This window comes from Pristiophorus japonicus, chromosome 5 (genome assembly GCF_044704955.1).
Source record: "Pristiophorus japonicus isolate sPriJap1 chromosome 5, sPriJap1.hap1, whole genome shotgun sequence".
In the NCBI taxonomy this organism is placed as follows: Eukaryota; Metazoa; Chordata; class Chondrichthyes; family Pristiophoridae; genus Pristiophorus; species Pristiophorus japonicus.
This window is the reverse complement of record NC_091981.1, coordinates 231,663,564-231,679,276: the sequence shown is the minus strand read 5'-3', so window position 1 is coordinate 231,679,276 and position 15,713 is coordinate 231,663,564. Positions and strand designations below refer to the sequence as shown.

The 15,713-nt window shown below is 51.2% G+C and overlaps 1 protein-coding gene across 1 annotated transcript in view; it reads right to left on the bottom strand.

Moving 5' to 3' along the window:
- The window catches only part of LOC139264152 (MAM and LDL-receptor class A domain-containing protein 1-like), an 886,997-nt gene that overhangs the window by 382,006 nt on the left and 489,278 nt on the right, over nt 1–15,713 (bottom strand). Inside the window, exon 24 of the mRNA XM_070880238.1 lies at nt 14,190–14,437. Coding sequence (XP_070736339.1) covers nt 14,190–14,437 — 248 coding nt within the window. The remainder of the gene's footprint in view (nt 1–14,189; nt 14,438–15,713) is intronic.

Genomic DNA, 15,713 nt, shown 5'->3' with positions numbered 1-15,713 from the left:
CTCTGCCCACCTGACCAGTAGATTGACATCCTCCTGCAGCCCATGACTTTCCTCTCCATTATCAACCACACAGCCAATTTCAGTGTCGTCTGCAAACTTCTTAATCATACTTCCTATATTCAAATCTAAATCGTTGATATATACCACAACAAGCAAGAGACCCAATACTGAGCCCTGCGGAATCCCACTGGAAACATCCTTCCAGTCACAAAAACATCCATCAACCAGTACCCTTTGCTACCTACCTCTAAGCCAATTTTGGATCCAACTTGTCACTTTGCCCTGGATCCCATGACTTTCATGACTCGTCTACCATGTGGGACCTTATCAAAAGCTTTGCTAAAGTTCATATACACTGCATCGTACGGACTACCCTCATCGACCCTCTTGGTTACCTTCTAAAAAAATTCAATCATGTTAGTTAAACACGATCTTCCCTGAACAAATCCGTGCTGACTGTCCCTAATTAATCCTTACCTTTCCAAATGTAGATGTATCCTGTCTTTCAGGAATTTTTACAATAATTTTCCCACCATTGAGGTTAGGCTGAAGGCCTGTAATTACTCGGCCTGTCCCTTTCTCCCTTCTTAAACAAGGGTACTACATTAGCAGTCCTCCAATCCTCCAGCACCGTGCCCAATCCAAAGAGAACTAGAAAATGATGGTCACGGCCTCTTGCAATTTCCTCTGTTACTTCATTCAACAGCCTGGGATGCATTACATCCAGGCCTGGGAACTTAGCTACTTTCAAAGCTGCTAAACCCCTTAACACTTCCTCTCTCACTCTATCTATTTAATGCAGAATATCACACATCTCCTCGATAGCAATATCTGCATTGTCCCTTTCTTTTGTAAAAACAGATGCAAAGTATTCATTAAGAACCTTCCTCTGGACCTCATCCATCAGTACCTCAAGTGCCATTTTCGAGAACCTGTGCACCCTCTCACTCAGTCCCTGAGCCATTGTTTGTCAGCTAGTGCACTCCACACCTTCAGTGAAAGTAGGTGCATGGAGCCCACATATACTGCTGCACAAATATTGTGTCTAATCAGAGCTTGAATGCTAAAACTATCGGTGTCTGCTGTAGCACCTCCAGGCAAGTTCAGCAGGTAATTAGCAATTAGGTCCAAAAACTGTGCTAACACCAGACCTTCAAACAGGCATGTCTTATTAGCACAGCACCTGTTTTCACCCTTTCATCAAAATGTCCCTATAATCACAGTCTGTTCCATCCCTTCATAATTTAAGCCTCGCCTCACCAAGTGTTTCCTCAGTCTGCTTTTGGAAAAATTCAAGAAGTACATATGCAAGAGACATCAATATCTATTCCTTATCACAAGGAGATGCTATTGTTAAATCCCTGACTTTCTGAATCCTAGAAGTCGATATAGGGCAGTAAAAGTAAGACAAGGCAAAAAGCAAAGCAAGTAAGAAAAACAACTTATTTTTTCGAGAGAAAATTGTGGGAAACTACTAGGACCTTTAAAATATAGTACAAAAGGCAGAAGGGCAAAGAGGGCCCTAGAAATGAGCATCGCTGCGGAAGCCAACCATGACAGTAAGAAATATTTCTGTATTAACAGCAAGAGGGTTATTGAAGGAGGATTGAGATCCTTTAAGGATGCATACGGGGTTGAAACTGACCAAAAATAGTCAACAGATATATACCAAACAATTAGTTCCTTGAGATATTCACTCGAGAATATTAGCTGGCTATTAGCATGCCACCAATCATAGGAGGTTATGTAACTAAACTAAATGACTTTGATGCCACTTACATGAACAGCCTAAATAGTCTCAAAGAGCTTAAAACCAGTGACTCCCCCATGGACAGATGATATATACCCAAGGGTGCCAAGTGAGACTGGGGAAAAATATGTACAGGGAACATATCATGAGACTATATAGGGGAGGTCCCACTGGATTGGAAACAAGTTAATGTTGTAACTATTTTGAAGAAAGGCAATAAAGTTAACCTGGGTAGCAACAGGCCCAATAATCTTGCATCAATACCTGACAAATTAATGGAATTGAGAATTAGAAAGAATATTTAGAATTACCTGCATGAAAATAACCTGATAAGTGACAGCCTACATGGTTTCATAATGATAGATCATGCCCAACCAACCTCTTTGCCATTATTAAGGAAGGCATCCCTAGTGGAAGCTGGAAAGCCCTTTGATATGGTGGCCGTGATTCTCCTCTCGCTGGCAGACTAGTGGGAGGAGAGACTTTGCCAGCTCACAGGACTATGTTGTTAACTTGCTAGCTTTCTTCCTGTGGGATTCCTAAATTAGTCCTTTGGCATGTGCTAGGAACAGTAATACCATTCCTTATTTGGGTTAGCACCACTGGGGTTGAGGGAAATAGAGTGTTGGTGCAGCAGCTAATTAAAGGGGGACATGTCCTTTTGGAGAGCAGCAGTCTCGGGGGAGAGGAGGGGTCAGCAGTGGGAAGGACTCCCAGATTCATCTAATGATGTTTTCCTGCTGAAGTAATGGCTAGAAGCGAAAGACTTTGGGGGATTGAGGGCAGGAGGTTGCATATGGGCGGAAGTTGTTAAAGTAGTCAATGTAATCTCCACCACCCCAAGAACTGCCAGACAGTGCAGGAAGAAGTTCAATAACCTCACAAGGGTGGCCAAGGCAAGTCAAGCCACTGACTGCGATTTCGTCTACCGAGGTGGGGCAAGGCGGGAGATCTCGGCACGGGGTCTGAAACTCTTTTGAGTTCATCTGAAAATAAACACAAACATTAAACCGTGCCACCCGCCTGGGTGACACAGCAGACATTTTCAAGGCCCCTTTTTTTTTTCCTTTTTTTTTTTTTTTTTTGGGGCGCTAAAATAAAATTTTTTCCAGTGCCCCCTATAAAAGGGGAGGGGGACATTAAAAGCACCGGCAATTAAAACAAATTAAACTTTAAAACGTAAAATCAAATTAAAATTTGGTTGCCGGGCGTGATGATGCACTCCAGTCCCTCCGGTGCCCACCTTTCGCGGAAGGCCGCGAGCGTACCGGTGGACACCGCGTGCTCCATCTCCAAGGACACCCTGGACCGGATGTAAGAGCGGAAGAGAGGCAGGCAGTCAGGTTGAACGACCCCCTCAATCGCTCGCTGCCTGGACCGGCTGATGGCACCCTTGGCCGTGCCCAGGAGCAGTCCTACGAGGAGGCCTTCGGACCTACCCGCTCCCCTCCGCACAGGGTGCCCAAAGATCAGGAGAGTGGGACTGAAGTGCAGCCAGAATTTCAGGAGCAGCCCTTTCAAATAATAAAACAGGGGCTGCAACCTCGTGCACTCAATAAAAACATGGAACACGGACTCTTCCAGACCGCAGAAATTGCAGGCGGCCTGGGAGTCCGTGAACCGGCTTAAAAATTTATTGCACGGCACTGCTCCGTGCACCACCCTCCAGGCCAAGTCCCCGATGAATAGTGGGAGGACCCCTGCGTAGAGTGCCCTCCATCGGGGACCCCCGCCTCCTCCGGATGGCAAAATGGTACGCCATGGCGTGTCCGGACGGCCGGCGAGGATGGCAAAGTTGAGGGTGTGCAGGAGCAGCCCGTACAGGAAACCCCTCCGCGCGGAACTGAAAGGCACAGAGGGGATTTCCCCGAGGCGGCTCAAGTTGTGAGGCGCCGGCCCCCGAGGGAGGTTCCGGGGTTTGGCGCCGATGAGGAATTCCGTCCGGACGGGGGTCAGTTCGGACGGGATCTCCCCACGTGCTTGAGCCTCCTCGATGCACCTAACGGAGTCAGGGCCCAGAGCTGTTTTTAGCGACTCGATGGCATCGGCCGCGTGGCGGACGTTGGCAGAATTTAGGCGCCGCGCCAGCGTGTCTGGCGCCATCCAGCCCGCTCCTCCGCCATCGAGCAGGTCCCTGACCCTGGTCACCTCACCAGCCACAGCCCTCTCTTCCGACCGCCACATAAAACCTCGGCCGTGGAGGTACGGATTCCCGAGCAGCGGCTCCTGCAGGACGGCCGCCACTCCAGCCGGCGGAGAGCTGCGCTTGGTGGAGACTTTGTTCCAGACCCTGATGAGTTCCCTGTAAAAGACAGGCAGCTCCCGGAGGGCGGTCCTGGCACCCCCCAAGTTCACAAATAGGAGCTGCGTGTCATAATTGAGGTCGCGCTGCTGGCGGAAGAAATACCTCGCCAGAGCACACCACCTAGGAGGGGGCTCGACGTAAAGGTATCTCTGCAGGGTCTGAAGACGGAAAGTCGCGAGCTGGGCGCTGACGCACACCAACGACTGACCGCCCTCCTCAAGTGGGAGACTCAGGACCGCGGCAGAGACCCAGTGCTTCCTGTTGTTCCAGAAGAAGTCCACCAGCTTCTTCTGTATCTTGGCGACAAACGCAGGGGGAGGGGTCAAAGTGACCAGCCGGTACCACAACATTGCGGCCACCAGCTGGTTTATGACTAGCGCTCGACCCCTGTAGGACAGCACTCGGAGCAGTCCTGTCCAGCGCCCTAGGCGAGCAGCGACCTTGGCCTCCAGCTCCTGCCAGTTCGCCGGCCAGGCTCCCTCGTCGGGGCTAAGGTAGACTCCCAGATAGAGGAGATGGGTCGTGCTCCAGGCAAAAGGCCTGAGCTCCTCCGGCAGGGAGTCCACCCGCCACTGACCCACCAGGAGTCCGGAACATTTCTCCCAGTTGATCCTGGCGGAGGACGCGGCCGAGTAAATCTCCTGGCACTCACGCATCCTCCGCAGGTCAGCGGGATCCTCTACCGCGAGGAGCACGTCATCGGCGTAAGCCGAGAGGACGACCTCCACGCCCGGCCCTTGCAGAGCCAGTCCCGTCAACCTCGTCCGCAAGAGGCGCAGGAAAGGCTCCACGCAAACGGCGTATAACTGGCCGGACATGGGGCATCCCTGGCGCACCCCTCTCCTAAAGCGAAGGGGCGCCGTCAAGGACCCGTTAACCTTAATCAGACACTCCGCGGCGGCGTACAAAAGTCGGATCCGGGCGACGAAATGCGTCCCGAACCCGAAAGCGCGCAGAGTTCCGACCAGATAGTCGTGATCCACCCTGTCGAACGCCTTCTCTTGGTCGAGGGATAGGAAGGCGACCGACAGACCAGCCTCCTGGGAACAATGGATGAGGTCCCGGACCAGATGGATGTTATCGTGGATTGTCCGGCCCGGGACCGTGTAGGACTGGTCGGGGTGGATCATGTGGTCCAGCACGGCACCAAGGCGAGCAGACATCGCCCTGGCGAAGATTTTGTAGTCTGTGCTGAGGAGGGAGACCGGGCGCCAGTTCTTAAGGAGGCGGAGATCGCCCTTCTTAGGCAGCAGGACGATGACTGCCCTGCGCCGAGAGGGGCATCTCCCCGGTCGCCAGACTTTCCCCCAGGACCCGCGCGTAGTCGCTCCCCAGGACGTCCCAGAACGCCCTGTGGAACTCCATGGTCAGCCCGTCCAGCCCCGGGGATTTTCCCCTCGAGAGCCGGGCGAGGGCACCGGTCAGCTCCGCCAGGCTTAGCGGAGCTTCCAGATTTTCGGCGCCCTCCGGGCTGACCTTCGGCAGGTCCTCCCACAAAACTCTACGCGCTTCCTCGTTGGACGGATCCGGAGAGAACAGAGCCCCGTAATATTCACGGGCCCTGTTGTTGACGCCCTCCGGATCCGAGACGAGAGAGCCGTCGTCGGCCAGCAGCGTCAAGAGCTGCTTACGGACACTCTGTCTTTTTTCCAGCGAGTAGAAGAAGGGGGAGCCGCGGTCCAGATCCCGCAGGAACCGGATCCGCGACCTCACGAACGCGCCTCGGGACCCGACGAGCTGCAGGTCCTTCAGCGCGGCCTTCTTCACTTCGTACACCGTCCGCAGGGCCGGGTCCTGGACGACTTGACCGAGACGGGCTTCCAGGTCGAGCACCTCTTTTTCTAGGCGCCCGACTCTGGCCGCCCGCCTCTTGGTCGACCCCCTCGCGTACTCTTGACAGAAGGCGCGGACGTGAGCCTTGCCCACGTCCCACCATAGCCTCAAGGAGGGGAAGCCCCCCTGCTTCCTTCTCCAGTCGGACCAGAATCGACGGAACGAGTCCTGGAACCGCACGTCCTCCAGCAGCCGGTTGTTAAAGTGCCAGTACGCGGACCCCGTCCTCGCGCGGAGCGAAGCGAGCTCCGCCCACACCAGGTGGTGGTCCGAACACGGCACCGGCCGCATGCAGGCCGCCGGGACGCAGGAAACGTACGCCCGAGACACGTAAACTCTAGACCATCCTACTCCAGGCCTCACCCAAGTAAAGGCGCTGGAGTCGGGGTGGAGATTTCGCCAGACGTCCACCAAGTCGAAGGACCCGACCAGGTCCCTCAACTTCTCCATCGCCGTCATGCACTGCGGGGCACCGGAGCGGTCCCTCGCCTCGAGGGTGCAGTTAAAATCCCCCCCCGAGGACAATGCAGTCGCCGACGTCGACGGAGCCAAGAAGAGCGGACACCTCTTCAAAGAAGCGCGTTTGCTGCGGGCCGGGCTGAGGGGCGTACACGTTCACGAGATGGAGCGGCACGTCCCCCAGGCGAACCGTTATGTGCAGCAAGCAGCCTGGCACGGGCTCCTCGACCCCCAAGATCTCCGGCTGAAAATGCGGGCCCAACAAGATGGCCACCCCACTAGAAATGGCGGTGAGGTGGCTCATGCGGACCTCTCCTTGCCATTCCAGGAGCCACGTGGCTTCGTCTCCCGGAACGGTGTGGGTTTCTTGCAGGAAGCACATCGCATATTTCCCCTCCCGCAGGAGCGAAAAATTGTCAAATCTACGGCGTGCCCCTCTGCCGCCGTTGATGTTGAGGCTGGCTATGGTTATCTTCATGGCAAAAGCATAGTGCAACCTCTACCTTAACCTATTGTGGGGGAGGGAGCGGAGTCTTTTGTTGAACTCCGCTCCCTCCGCAGCCCAGCGATGAGTCCCTCGAGCTCGCGCAGCTCAAGGTGTTGCGCCTTTGTCAAGGGCCCGCCCGCGGCCAAGGTTTTGACGGCGGCGCGGACGGACCCCTTGATCAGCTCTGGCTCGGACCATTTTTCCAGGGCCAGTCGGGCTTGGTTGCAGCGACCCCGGCTCTGGGCCAAAAAGTCCCGGAGTTCCTTTGCAGGAATGAGGATGGTCTCGGCGGCGGCCGCGAGCAGATCCACCGCCTCGCTGGCGGTGGTCTCTAGGTCTTCACCCGCGTCCCCCACCGAGTCCCCGTCCTCCTCCGGGAGGTGGCCGCCAGCAGCCGGCCCATCGACCGCAGAAGGTACGGCAAATGAACCGGCCGCTCCAACCGGCCCTGGCTCTGCCCCGATCCCACCCCCAGGATCGTCGGCAGAGGAGTCCCCACTGGGCTCTTTTAAAAATGGTGCTGGGTCGGGAAATGACAGCGGAAGGGGTTCCCCCTCCGCCCCAGGAACTGGGGAACAAGGAGAGACCCGGCCATAGGAAATCCCCAGGCTCCCCAAGTGCACCAGCTCCAAAGTAAGGGGCGAGGGTGGGTGTTCCTCCCCCTCCCCGCTGCCACCCCCCGGCCCAGCATCTACAGTTTCATTAAAATCAATATATTGTGTTTCTGCCGGGTCGAGCGACTCCCGGGGGAAGTTGGGTATTGGCTGGGCGGGCTCAGGTTCGGCCTTTTCGGCCCCGCCCGCCTCAGTCCCCGGGACGCCCGGCCCGGCGGCAATGCATTCCTCCGCGGTCCCCACGCCCCCCACGACAGGCAGATCTTCCACACCATCCCCGGGAGGCAGAGGCTGGGCAGCCTCGACTGTCTCACCCTCCCCGGGGACAGACTCCTCCCGCCTACGGCGCTGCTTGGGGGCGCTGGTGGGGGACGCGGGACACGCAGCGGGCACCGACTCCTCCGCGGAGGGATGTTGTTCCCCCTCCGCCTCAACGGAGCGGCGCCTCCTTTTGTTACTGGAGGTGCGCTGAGGCAGGGAGACCTCCATGTCTGCCGAGGCCTCCCGCTCCGCCCCCCCTTTTTCTTTTCTTGCCCGCGCCCGGGCCCCTCTGCGGTATTGGTCAAGGGCTCGGGCACGGGCTCAGGGCACCCCGCGCTCGCCGGTGACTGGGTTGGGCTGAGCGCGGTGGTCAATCTTTCTGGCGCACCGAGGGGACCCGCCTCTAGATGTTTCTTCTTGTTCCGCGCCTTCTTTCCGTTCGGACGCTCTCCCTCCCCCCCGCCGGAGGCCCCGAAAACAAAGGCCTCCGACGATGCCCGCGCACCTACGGCACCCGGCACGCGAACGCAACTAGGGGGAGGGGTGGCGGCGGCGCCAGCCTTGGCCGCCTTCGGTGGTTTGGCGGCCTTGGAGGCGGGGCAGTTCTTGCGAACGTGCCCCACCTCCCTGCAGGCATGGCACCGCACGCCGTCCGACGTCCAAAAGACGCGGTAGGCAGTCCCCTCGTGCACCACATTAAAGTTCCCCTCCGTCGTCTCCTCCCGCGCCAGCCGGACAAAGAGCTGGCGGCGGAAGGAGAACACGTGGCACAGGCTGCTCTCCCTGAGGCCGAGCGGTATGGGGTTGATCCCCGACCTTACCTCCCCCAGTTGGTGTAGGTGAGGGAGGAGGAGCTCAGCGGGAACAAAGGGCGGGACGTTTGAAACGATGACCCTCTGCGCGGTGGCCTCGAGAGGGTCCACCGGCAGGAACGTCCCGCCCACCGTGAGCCCCTTTTCGAGGGCCAGGGACACCGCCCGCTCCGACCCCAGGAAGAAAACAGCCTTCCCAGACATCTTGGAGGCCGCGACAATGGCCGAGGGGCCGACTACCCCAGCCATCGCCCGCACGCACTCCTCGATGGTCATTGTGGGGTGAGTGTAGCTCTTGACCCCGTGTTTTCTGGTGATTAATCTGAATGGTGGCAGGGCAGCGGGTGGCGCAGGAGGTGCCGTGGAAGCGGTTGCCACCTGCGCATACGTCTTCGCTGGCTCTGCCACCGGCGTGGATGGGGTCGCCATCACGGGGTCCCTTTAAGGGCTACACCCACCCCAAAGTCACAGGCCTTAATGGTCTTGATTGGCCTCGTTTGATTTGACTGAGCAGAGGAGCTCTTAATGAGGCACCTCTCCCCTAGTTGGCAATTGGGGAGGGGCCTTGCTCCCTCTGCTCAGTTGTCTTAATTGTTTTTTTTTTATTAATTTGGGAGAAAGGGGCCTCAGAGAGAGAGGGGAGAAACAGAGTAACAGAGAAAGAGAGAGGGGGGTGGGAAGGGGGGGGGGGACTGCGAGGGCAGGTCTCCCCTCGCAGCTGTGGGTGGGTGCAATCCCAGATGGCAAAACACAAAGTCTTTGGGGTGGTCTTCAGGTGAGGGGAGAAGATGTCTTCACCTGGGGCAGCTCGAGCCACCAGGCACACACTCCTAATGATGTTTAATAGGGTATTTAAGGAAAAGAAATCTTCAGCCTGGTAGCTCCAGCTATCCCAGGCTAGGCAATTGGAGGGGGGGGGGGGTTCAGTTGTGTGTGGGGCCTAGTTGGAAGCAAAGCCCCCACACACACTTCCACACACACACACCCCCCGCGATGTTCCGGCCCTCGGTGGTCTTCTTTCCTCCCCCCACCGATTCAACAAAGTCTTTTTTGGGACTGCACCAACACCCACCTGTAGAAATGTAGAGTCTCCCTCCTTCCACACTGGATGTTGTTGGTCTTTTCCCCCTCTCTCCAACACTTTGCAGAATGGTAAAAATGTTGGAAATGTTTTCTGCTTCCTCCTCTCCCTCTGGGTGAAAGTTGGTGGTGAAGCCCCTTCCTTCCTTCTCTTCCTGGGCTGGTCTCAGGGCTCTCCAGGCAGGAGCTCTCGGCACGGGGTCTGAAACTCTTTTGAGTTAACCTGCAAAAACATAAAACATTAAAACCATGCCACCCGACCTGGGTGACACAGCAAAAGGGGAATTTGGCGATGAGGTTAAATGTGAATGTCAAAACGCGGTCAAGCTGTGAACCTGCTACTGTCTCCACACAACTGTCCCCTGATTGGGCTTGTTTAGCCCACCCAGCGAGGTTCCCGCCAATTGAAAGGAAGTGGGTCTGATGATGTCATTTTATGACGTGTCATCAACCAGTTTCCTTAAAGGGACCATGCACAATTTTAGTTTGACAGTTGTGCTGTTAGTGTTCTACATCGAGGTGTCAGCATTGAGGTGCTGCAAACACTGATAAGTAATGCACAAAGGTATATGGCTGCACCCAGGCTCGCCCATGACTCCCATGCTTGTGGAGGGAGTCACAGCATGCAGGGAGGTTCTCTTCCCTTCCAGTGGGTGGAAGAGATCTCCTCAGGTGACCAACGCAGCCTGATTGCACATTGTACAGGAGGGCACAAGCAGGGATGTTGTCAGGAGGAGCTGGCTGCAGTGGCACAAACCTTTCAATGATCTCAGTAGATCACGAAATGTAACTGCAAAGCCACACTCAACCTTATCCTGCTGAGCCACTCATCATATCCCGAACATTCTTCCTTTCCTACCATACTCCTGCACATCCTTACTCACACCAACTTACCTTGCACCTCCACCCATCCCTCTCACCCTATCTACATTATCACTTCCCCATCTCACTAACCATCCCTCACACTCACAATCATCCTAGTGCAAGCATACTAACTAACAACACACAAGGGCAGGCATGTGGATGTATTCACCAATGTCCATGTAAAGTTTCTGTAAATGTGCTGTCAAACATTGAAATCTTTATTTTCAACACTTTGCGTTCTTGGACAGATTTGTGTGGACCTTTGGAGGTGACTTGGTGAGTTGCAGTGAATGGTGAGACATAACAGTACCCACCACAATGGTGATGAGTGTGAAAGAAATGGCCTGGGCATTGCAGGGATGCTTTATGATGCTGGTGTGAGGTGGTGCCAACCTGATGCATCGTGGGGCAGCCAGGTGTCCAGGGACAAGTGAGCAAGATGGATTGAATTGCATCCCTCATTTGTAATTATCTTTGTGATTACCATTGACTGAGGGAATAACCAATGAGGAAAACATTTGCGGGGAGGAGGAAATATATCTTACTAATTCCTCACCCGAGTGTTTCCACCTATGGGGAGACTTGCCTCAATTTGCTCCCATTCCCTACCAAAGATTGGCCAGGAATTAGACCGTGTGCACTTTAACCTCTGCTCGGGCTCCTCTTGAGTTCGGGTTCCTCTACGACCACAAAATTCACAGATAACTAAAGTTTGTCCTGCTTGCTGCTAAGCAAAACCATTAAATATATGGTCGAAACCCTCATTACTTTCAGAACAAAGCATTACATGCTGTTAATGCTGTCATTTGTTTTCTCCGCAAAGCACTGTTGACAAACAAGTTCACAATGCACCTTTAACAGCGAGTTCACGATGCTATAAACAGACCCATGACCCAGAACAACTGTACGTCTCACATTGAATAGGTATTTGAAGACCTTCTGCACTCTATCTGCAATCTATTGAAAAGGGGTGGAAGCTGCCTGTTGTAAACCTGACCATACTTCGAATTCAGGAAAAGATTGCTGCATCAGTTAAACAAGAGCTATTACATATTTTGTTCATTTGACGCATTAACAAAGATCTGGATCTGCCATGCAAGTACATTTTTCAGTTGTACTCAATCACTGTCGGGTATAATCAATCACTGTCCATTGCAGAAAAAACAATCTTTCACCAAATACCAGAAGCAGCACTTTTTTAATATATTGTTGTTTCATCTATTTTTTTTCAGTTTTAGCCTTTTCTCAAAGCAAGGCTATCAAATTGCTTGAGGAAGGGCAGCAAACATTCAAAACTTTATTGAAAAAATATCTGACCTAAAGTTGTACATCTTTAAAAGAACATTTTAATACCCAGTGTCTTCCCTCACCTTTTTAACCTGAAGCGAATTAAGCATGTATTTTCTGGTTGCCATGGCCTTTGGAGCAGGAGCAGAATTAAGCAATCAGAGGCTAAAAACCAAGCTACACATTTAAATGGCTGGATTTATACCATTGGTGCTGAGTGCAATCTTCCAGCCAGCCTTTTAGGATGGCCTAATATGGGCATTTCAATATAAGGATGGATTCTGCGATTGGGTTTGGTCGCTCACAGAGAGCACATAGTAAGAAAGAATGGTGCGCAACTCGTAATGTTCCATTCCCTGCCCAGCAGCTCCCCCATTGGGAGCATGAGAGTACAAAACTAGCCTTATAATACATTTAAATTCAGTATAGTGCAGTTATCCATCCATATTTGATGGGATCGTACTGAACAACGCTTTGCCCCCTTGGGAGTGGTCTAAGGAAAGCTCCATAGCCCTAACTGTCCTTGAGCAAAATGGGCTTGAGCTGGCTCATGGTGCAGGTTCACTGTGGCCGGGACTGAGTAGCCTGTTGGGAGTCTTTGCCTCTAATTTGAATAGGATATTAACACATGAAAACCTTGAACTGAGAGTTATGCCTTTAGCACACTTGACCGGGGAGTGGAAAATCCAGCAACTCTTCAAAGCCCACAGCCTGCAACTAAAGGGTAAGTTGAGGTGTCAGAAAAGTTCAGTAATTGTTAAAAATGTACAGAACTGCTGGATCCCACTCCTCCTCTGCCATTGCTACTTGTTTCCTCTCCCATGTGCACTGACCCTCAGATTCTTGGGTTAGTGGTGAGGCGGGATTTCTTACCGAAATAGTGAGCTGATGTGACAATGGTTATCTGATGCTGCCTGTAAAAATACAGTGTCAAGAAATTCAAGGGAATGGTGACTTTAACTGATACAGACAGTGCTATTCTCCTGACTGAAGTGGGCTGACAGTCTTTAGTCAACAGCTAACATAACTCCCCAACAGCCTCCAGCGGGCAAGTGCAGCCTTCTGAAGCACTAACTGGCAGAGAATTCAAAGACCATCTAGTTCTGTAAACCCTGCTATAAACATGTTGGAAGCAAACATCTTCCGTGATGCCATATTTTGGTGACAATCGGGAGAAATTGCATGGAGGACCTTGGCCTCACCTACCTACCTCCATTTACATTCGGGTGGAATAGACTCTAGGTGGGCAATACTGCAGGGTTTTGTTGTGTTCTTCCAACTCTGACCAGGTGCACATCTCCCACTTTCTTTGTTCCACCAATTGTGGCTTTACATCTAACAGGCTAGGCCCTATGCTTATGCTTTGCAATTCCCTCTCTGCCTTTCCACCCCCTCTTCTCTTTTAAGAACTTGCTTAAAACCCATCTTTTTTGACCAAGCTTTTAGTCACCCCTCCTCTTATCTCCTTTTGATCAGCATCAATTTATGTCTGATTACACTTCTGTGTAGTGCGTTGGGATGGTTTTCTGCATTAAAGGTGCTATATAAATCTGAGTTATTTCAGTAGTATCTATTCCCTCCTGTTAGCACTTTTTCATCTCTGGATACTCTTTGGATGTAGTATTCTTATTTTCTTCCTTCTTGTAAGGGGAAAGTCAAAATAAATTTACAGCCCGTCAAAATAAACTATTTCCAGACCTACATAAACATTCAAACCACACACCGCATGTGCAGACACACACAAAGCAGATCTCTGGAGGTTTTTTTTACAATGTCACAGCTGGATCCTTGATGTAACAGTGGTATTCATGTCCAACATGCAAATACTTTTAGAAGCAGGGTTTCGACTGATAATAATAATAGTATAGTGGCTATATACGAGTTCATAAGCCTCTATTGTGGAGGCCTGAGGGTTGATGTCTTCATTGCTGTCTATACCACAGGCTTTGTTTTCATAGGCAGCCCAGTAGTTACAAAGCTAGTGCATGTCTCACAACTGAAATACTTTGAGTCCCAGCCTCAACTGATATTTGTTCTCAGGCTCTCCACAGACAAGAAGCATCATCTGGGAAAATGAATCACACCTCCTGGTGAGCTGAGCAACTGGTTTCTGTATTGGCAACCATTGAATTATCTAACTATAGGCGGTGTGGGTGTGAGTTGGTCTTTGGTGGTGGGGGGTGGGGGCGGGAGGGCGGTGGAGGGGGCCAAGATCCATTAAAACAAATCCACAATCATTCTGTAATTTCTATTGTTACTCATTAACCATAAACATATTTCCACAAGTATTATGATACCCACCATTCATCAACTGTCACAAAACTAATGGCAGAAGTTAGATTTTCTAAATGCAATGCCTTATGTTACAATATTGCTGAAGATCTCTATTACATAAGGGTGATACCCCAAGAAGATCAGCCAATAAAATCTTTAGTACCTTACAGTCTTTGCTTCTCTTGCTAATGGATGGGCCAGAAATCCTTGCTACATGTCCAGGTAGCTGTGGGAATGGACTTTCGATATAAATGTAATGGCCAGCTGGATTTCTCAGTGTGTGGTCAGTAGCTGGAGCTGTACCCAATGTTGGTGTATTCCCTAGTTTAAGGATCCAGTCAAAGTTATCATTTCTCCACTGCCTCCAGGAGCACAGGTCAAATTCAAAATCACAGTGCCCCAAAATTGTACCTGTGAATGAAATAAGTCCAATTACATTTTTGTAATAATTTCATTGTTTTTACTGAATGTGCCATTTTTAATATTATGTTATTAATTCAATCTGTGCATTATAATATCCTTTATGACTGGCTTTTACAATACGAGTTAAGCATCACTATAGATTCTATTTAATTGAAATCTATATGTTTATGTTCTTAATCATAGAACATAAAAATGCTTAAATGAAGAAAAAGCCATTTATTGCATTAAGCCCATTTCTTCCACAGACCATCTACAATTTACCTGGTTATGGATTCAATCACGCACATTCAAGAGCTGATATTCTGTCTTCATGATTCTGAAGGGCACCTTACCCACTGAAGGCGTTTATTGTTGATTCTTACTATCTAACGAAGGGTTGGTGCAGAGTATGTCCAAATTTCCAATCATTCCGATATTTAAATAAATGGGTGGAAAATCACAAGTGGCATGCGTCCAAATTTCTAGTCTCTGCTCTCTACCAGAATTGCAAAGTAGGAAAACACCACTTTAATCTTCCGAGGCAAAATGCTGCATAAGAACTCCGTGATCCTCAAAGCTAATCATGGAATTCCAGGATACTCACCCATCCTCACATCTCTTTTGTTCCAACCAGGCCAGGGTCCTGCAGAGACTGGCAGCGATGACCGAGACCCAACATATTTGGGTCCTGGCCGATTTGCAGGCCACTCCGTCACACTCCTGGCTTGACCTATGCGGTTACTAATCTTTGCCGTCTTCTGCACCAATGAGGCTGGCAGGGTGGGGAACAGTTGGCTAGTACTGCACTTTCCTTTCTTTTCTGAAGGATGCAAAAGATGTGCACTTAAAAGTATAGATGCCCACCATTGAATTTCTAATGAGGGAATAAGCTCTGAACCCTGTATGTCTGGCAAGGTTAGTGGCAGATATTTCCAGTAGGCACATCGTGGCACCTACTTTGGGATGTCGGACATTAAATGCTTTGGGACATCCTGAGGTTGGGAAAGGTGCTATATCAATGCAAGTCTTTCTTTCTTTTTGCAGTACAAGCAGTTTATGGCTGCAGAGTCAGCAATGAAAATGCTTTAAAATGTCATCAGTCTACTTTATTGTTGCTTTAAAAAGATCTTCTAAGATCTCTCGAAAGCTCAGTTGTTACGTGCATTTCCCAGTCTGCACCTAAAAAAATTCTTAAAAGAACTGAACCACATTTAGACATCACCTTGAACCTGAGACATTTGTGATAATTATTACTTGTTTGTTACTAATGTCAGGTAATTAATTA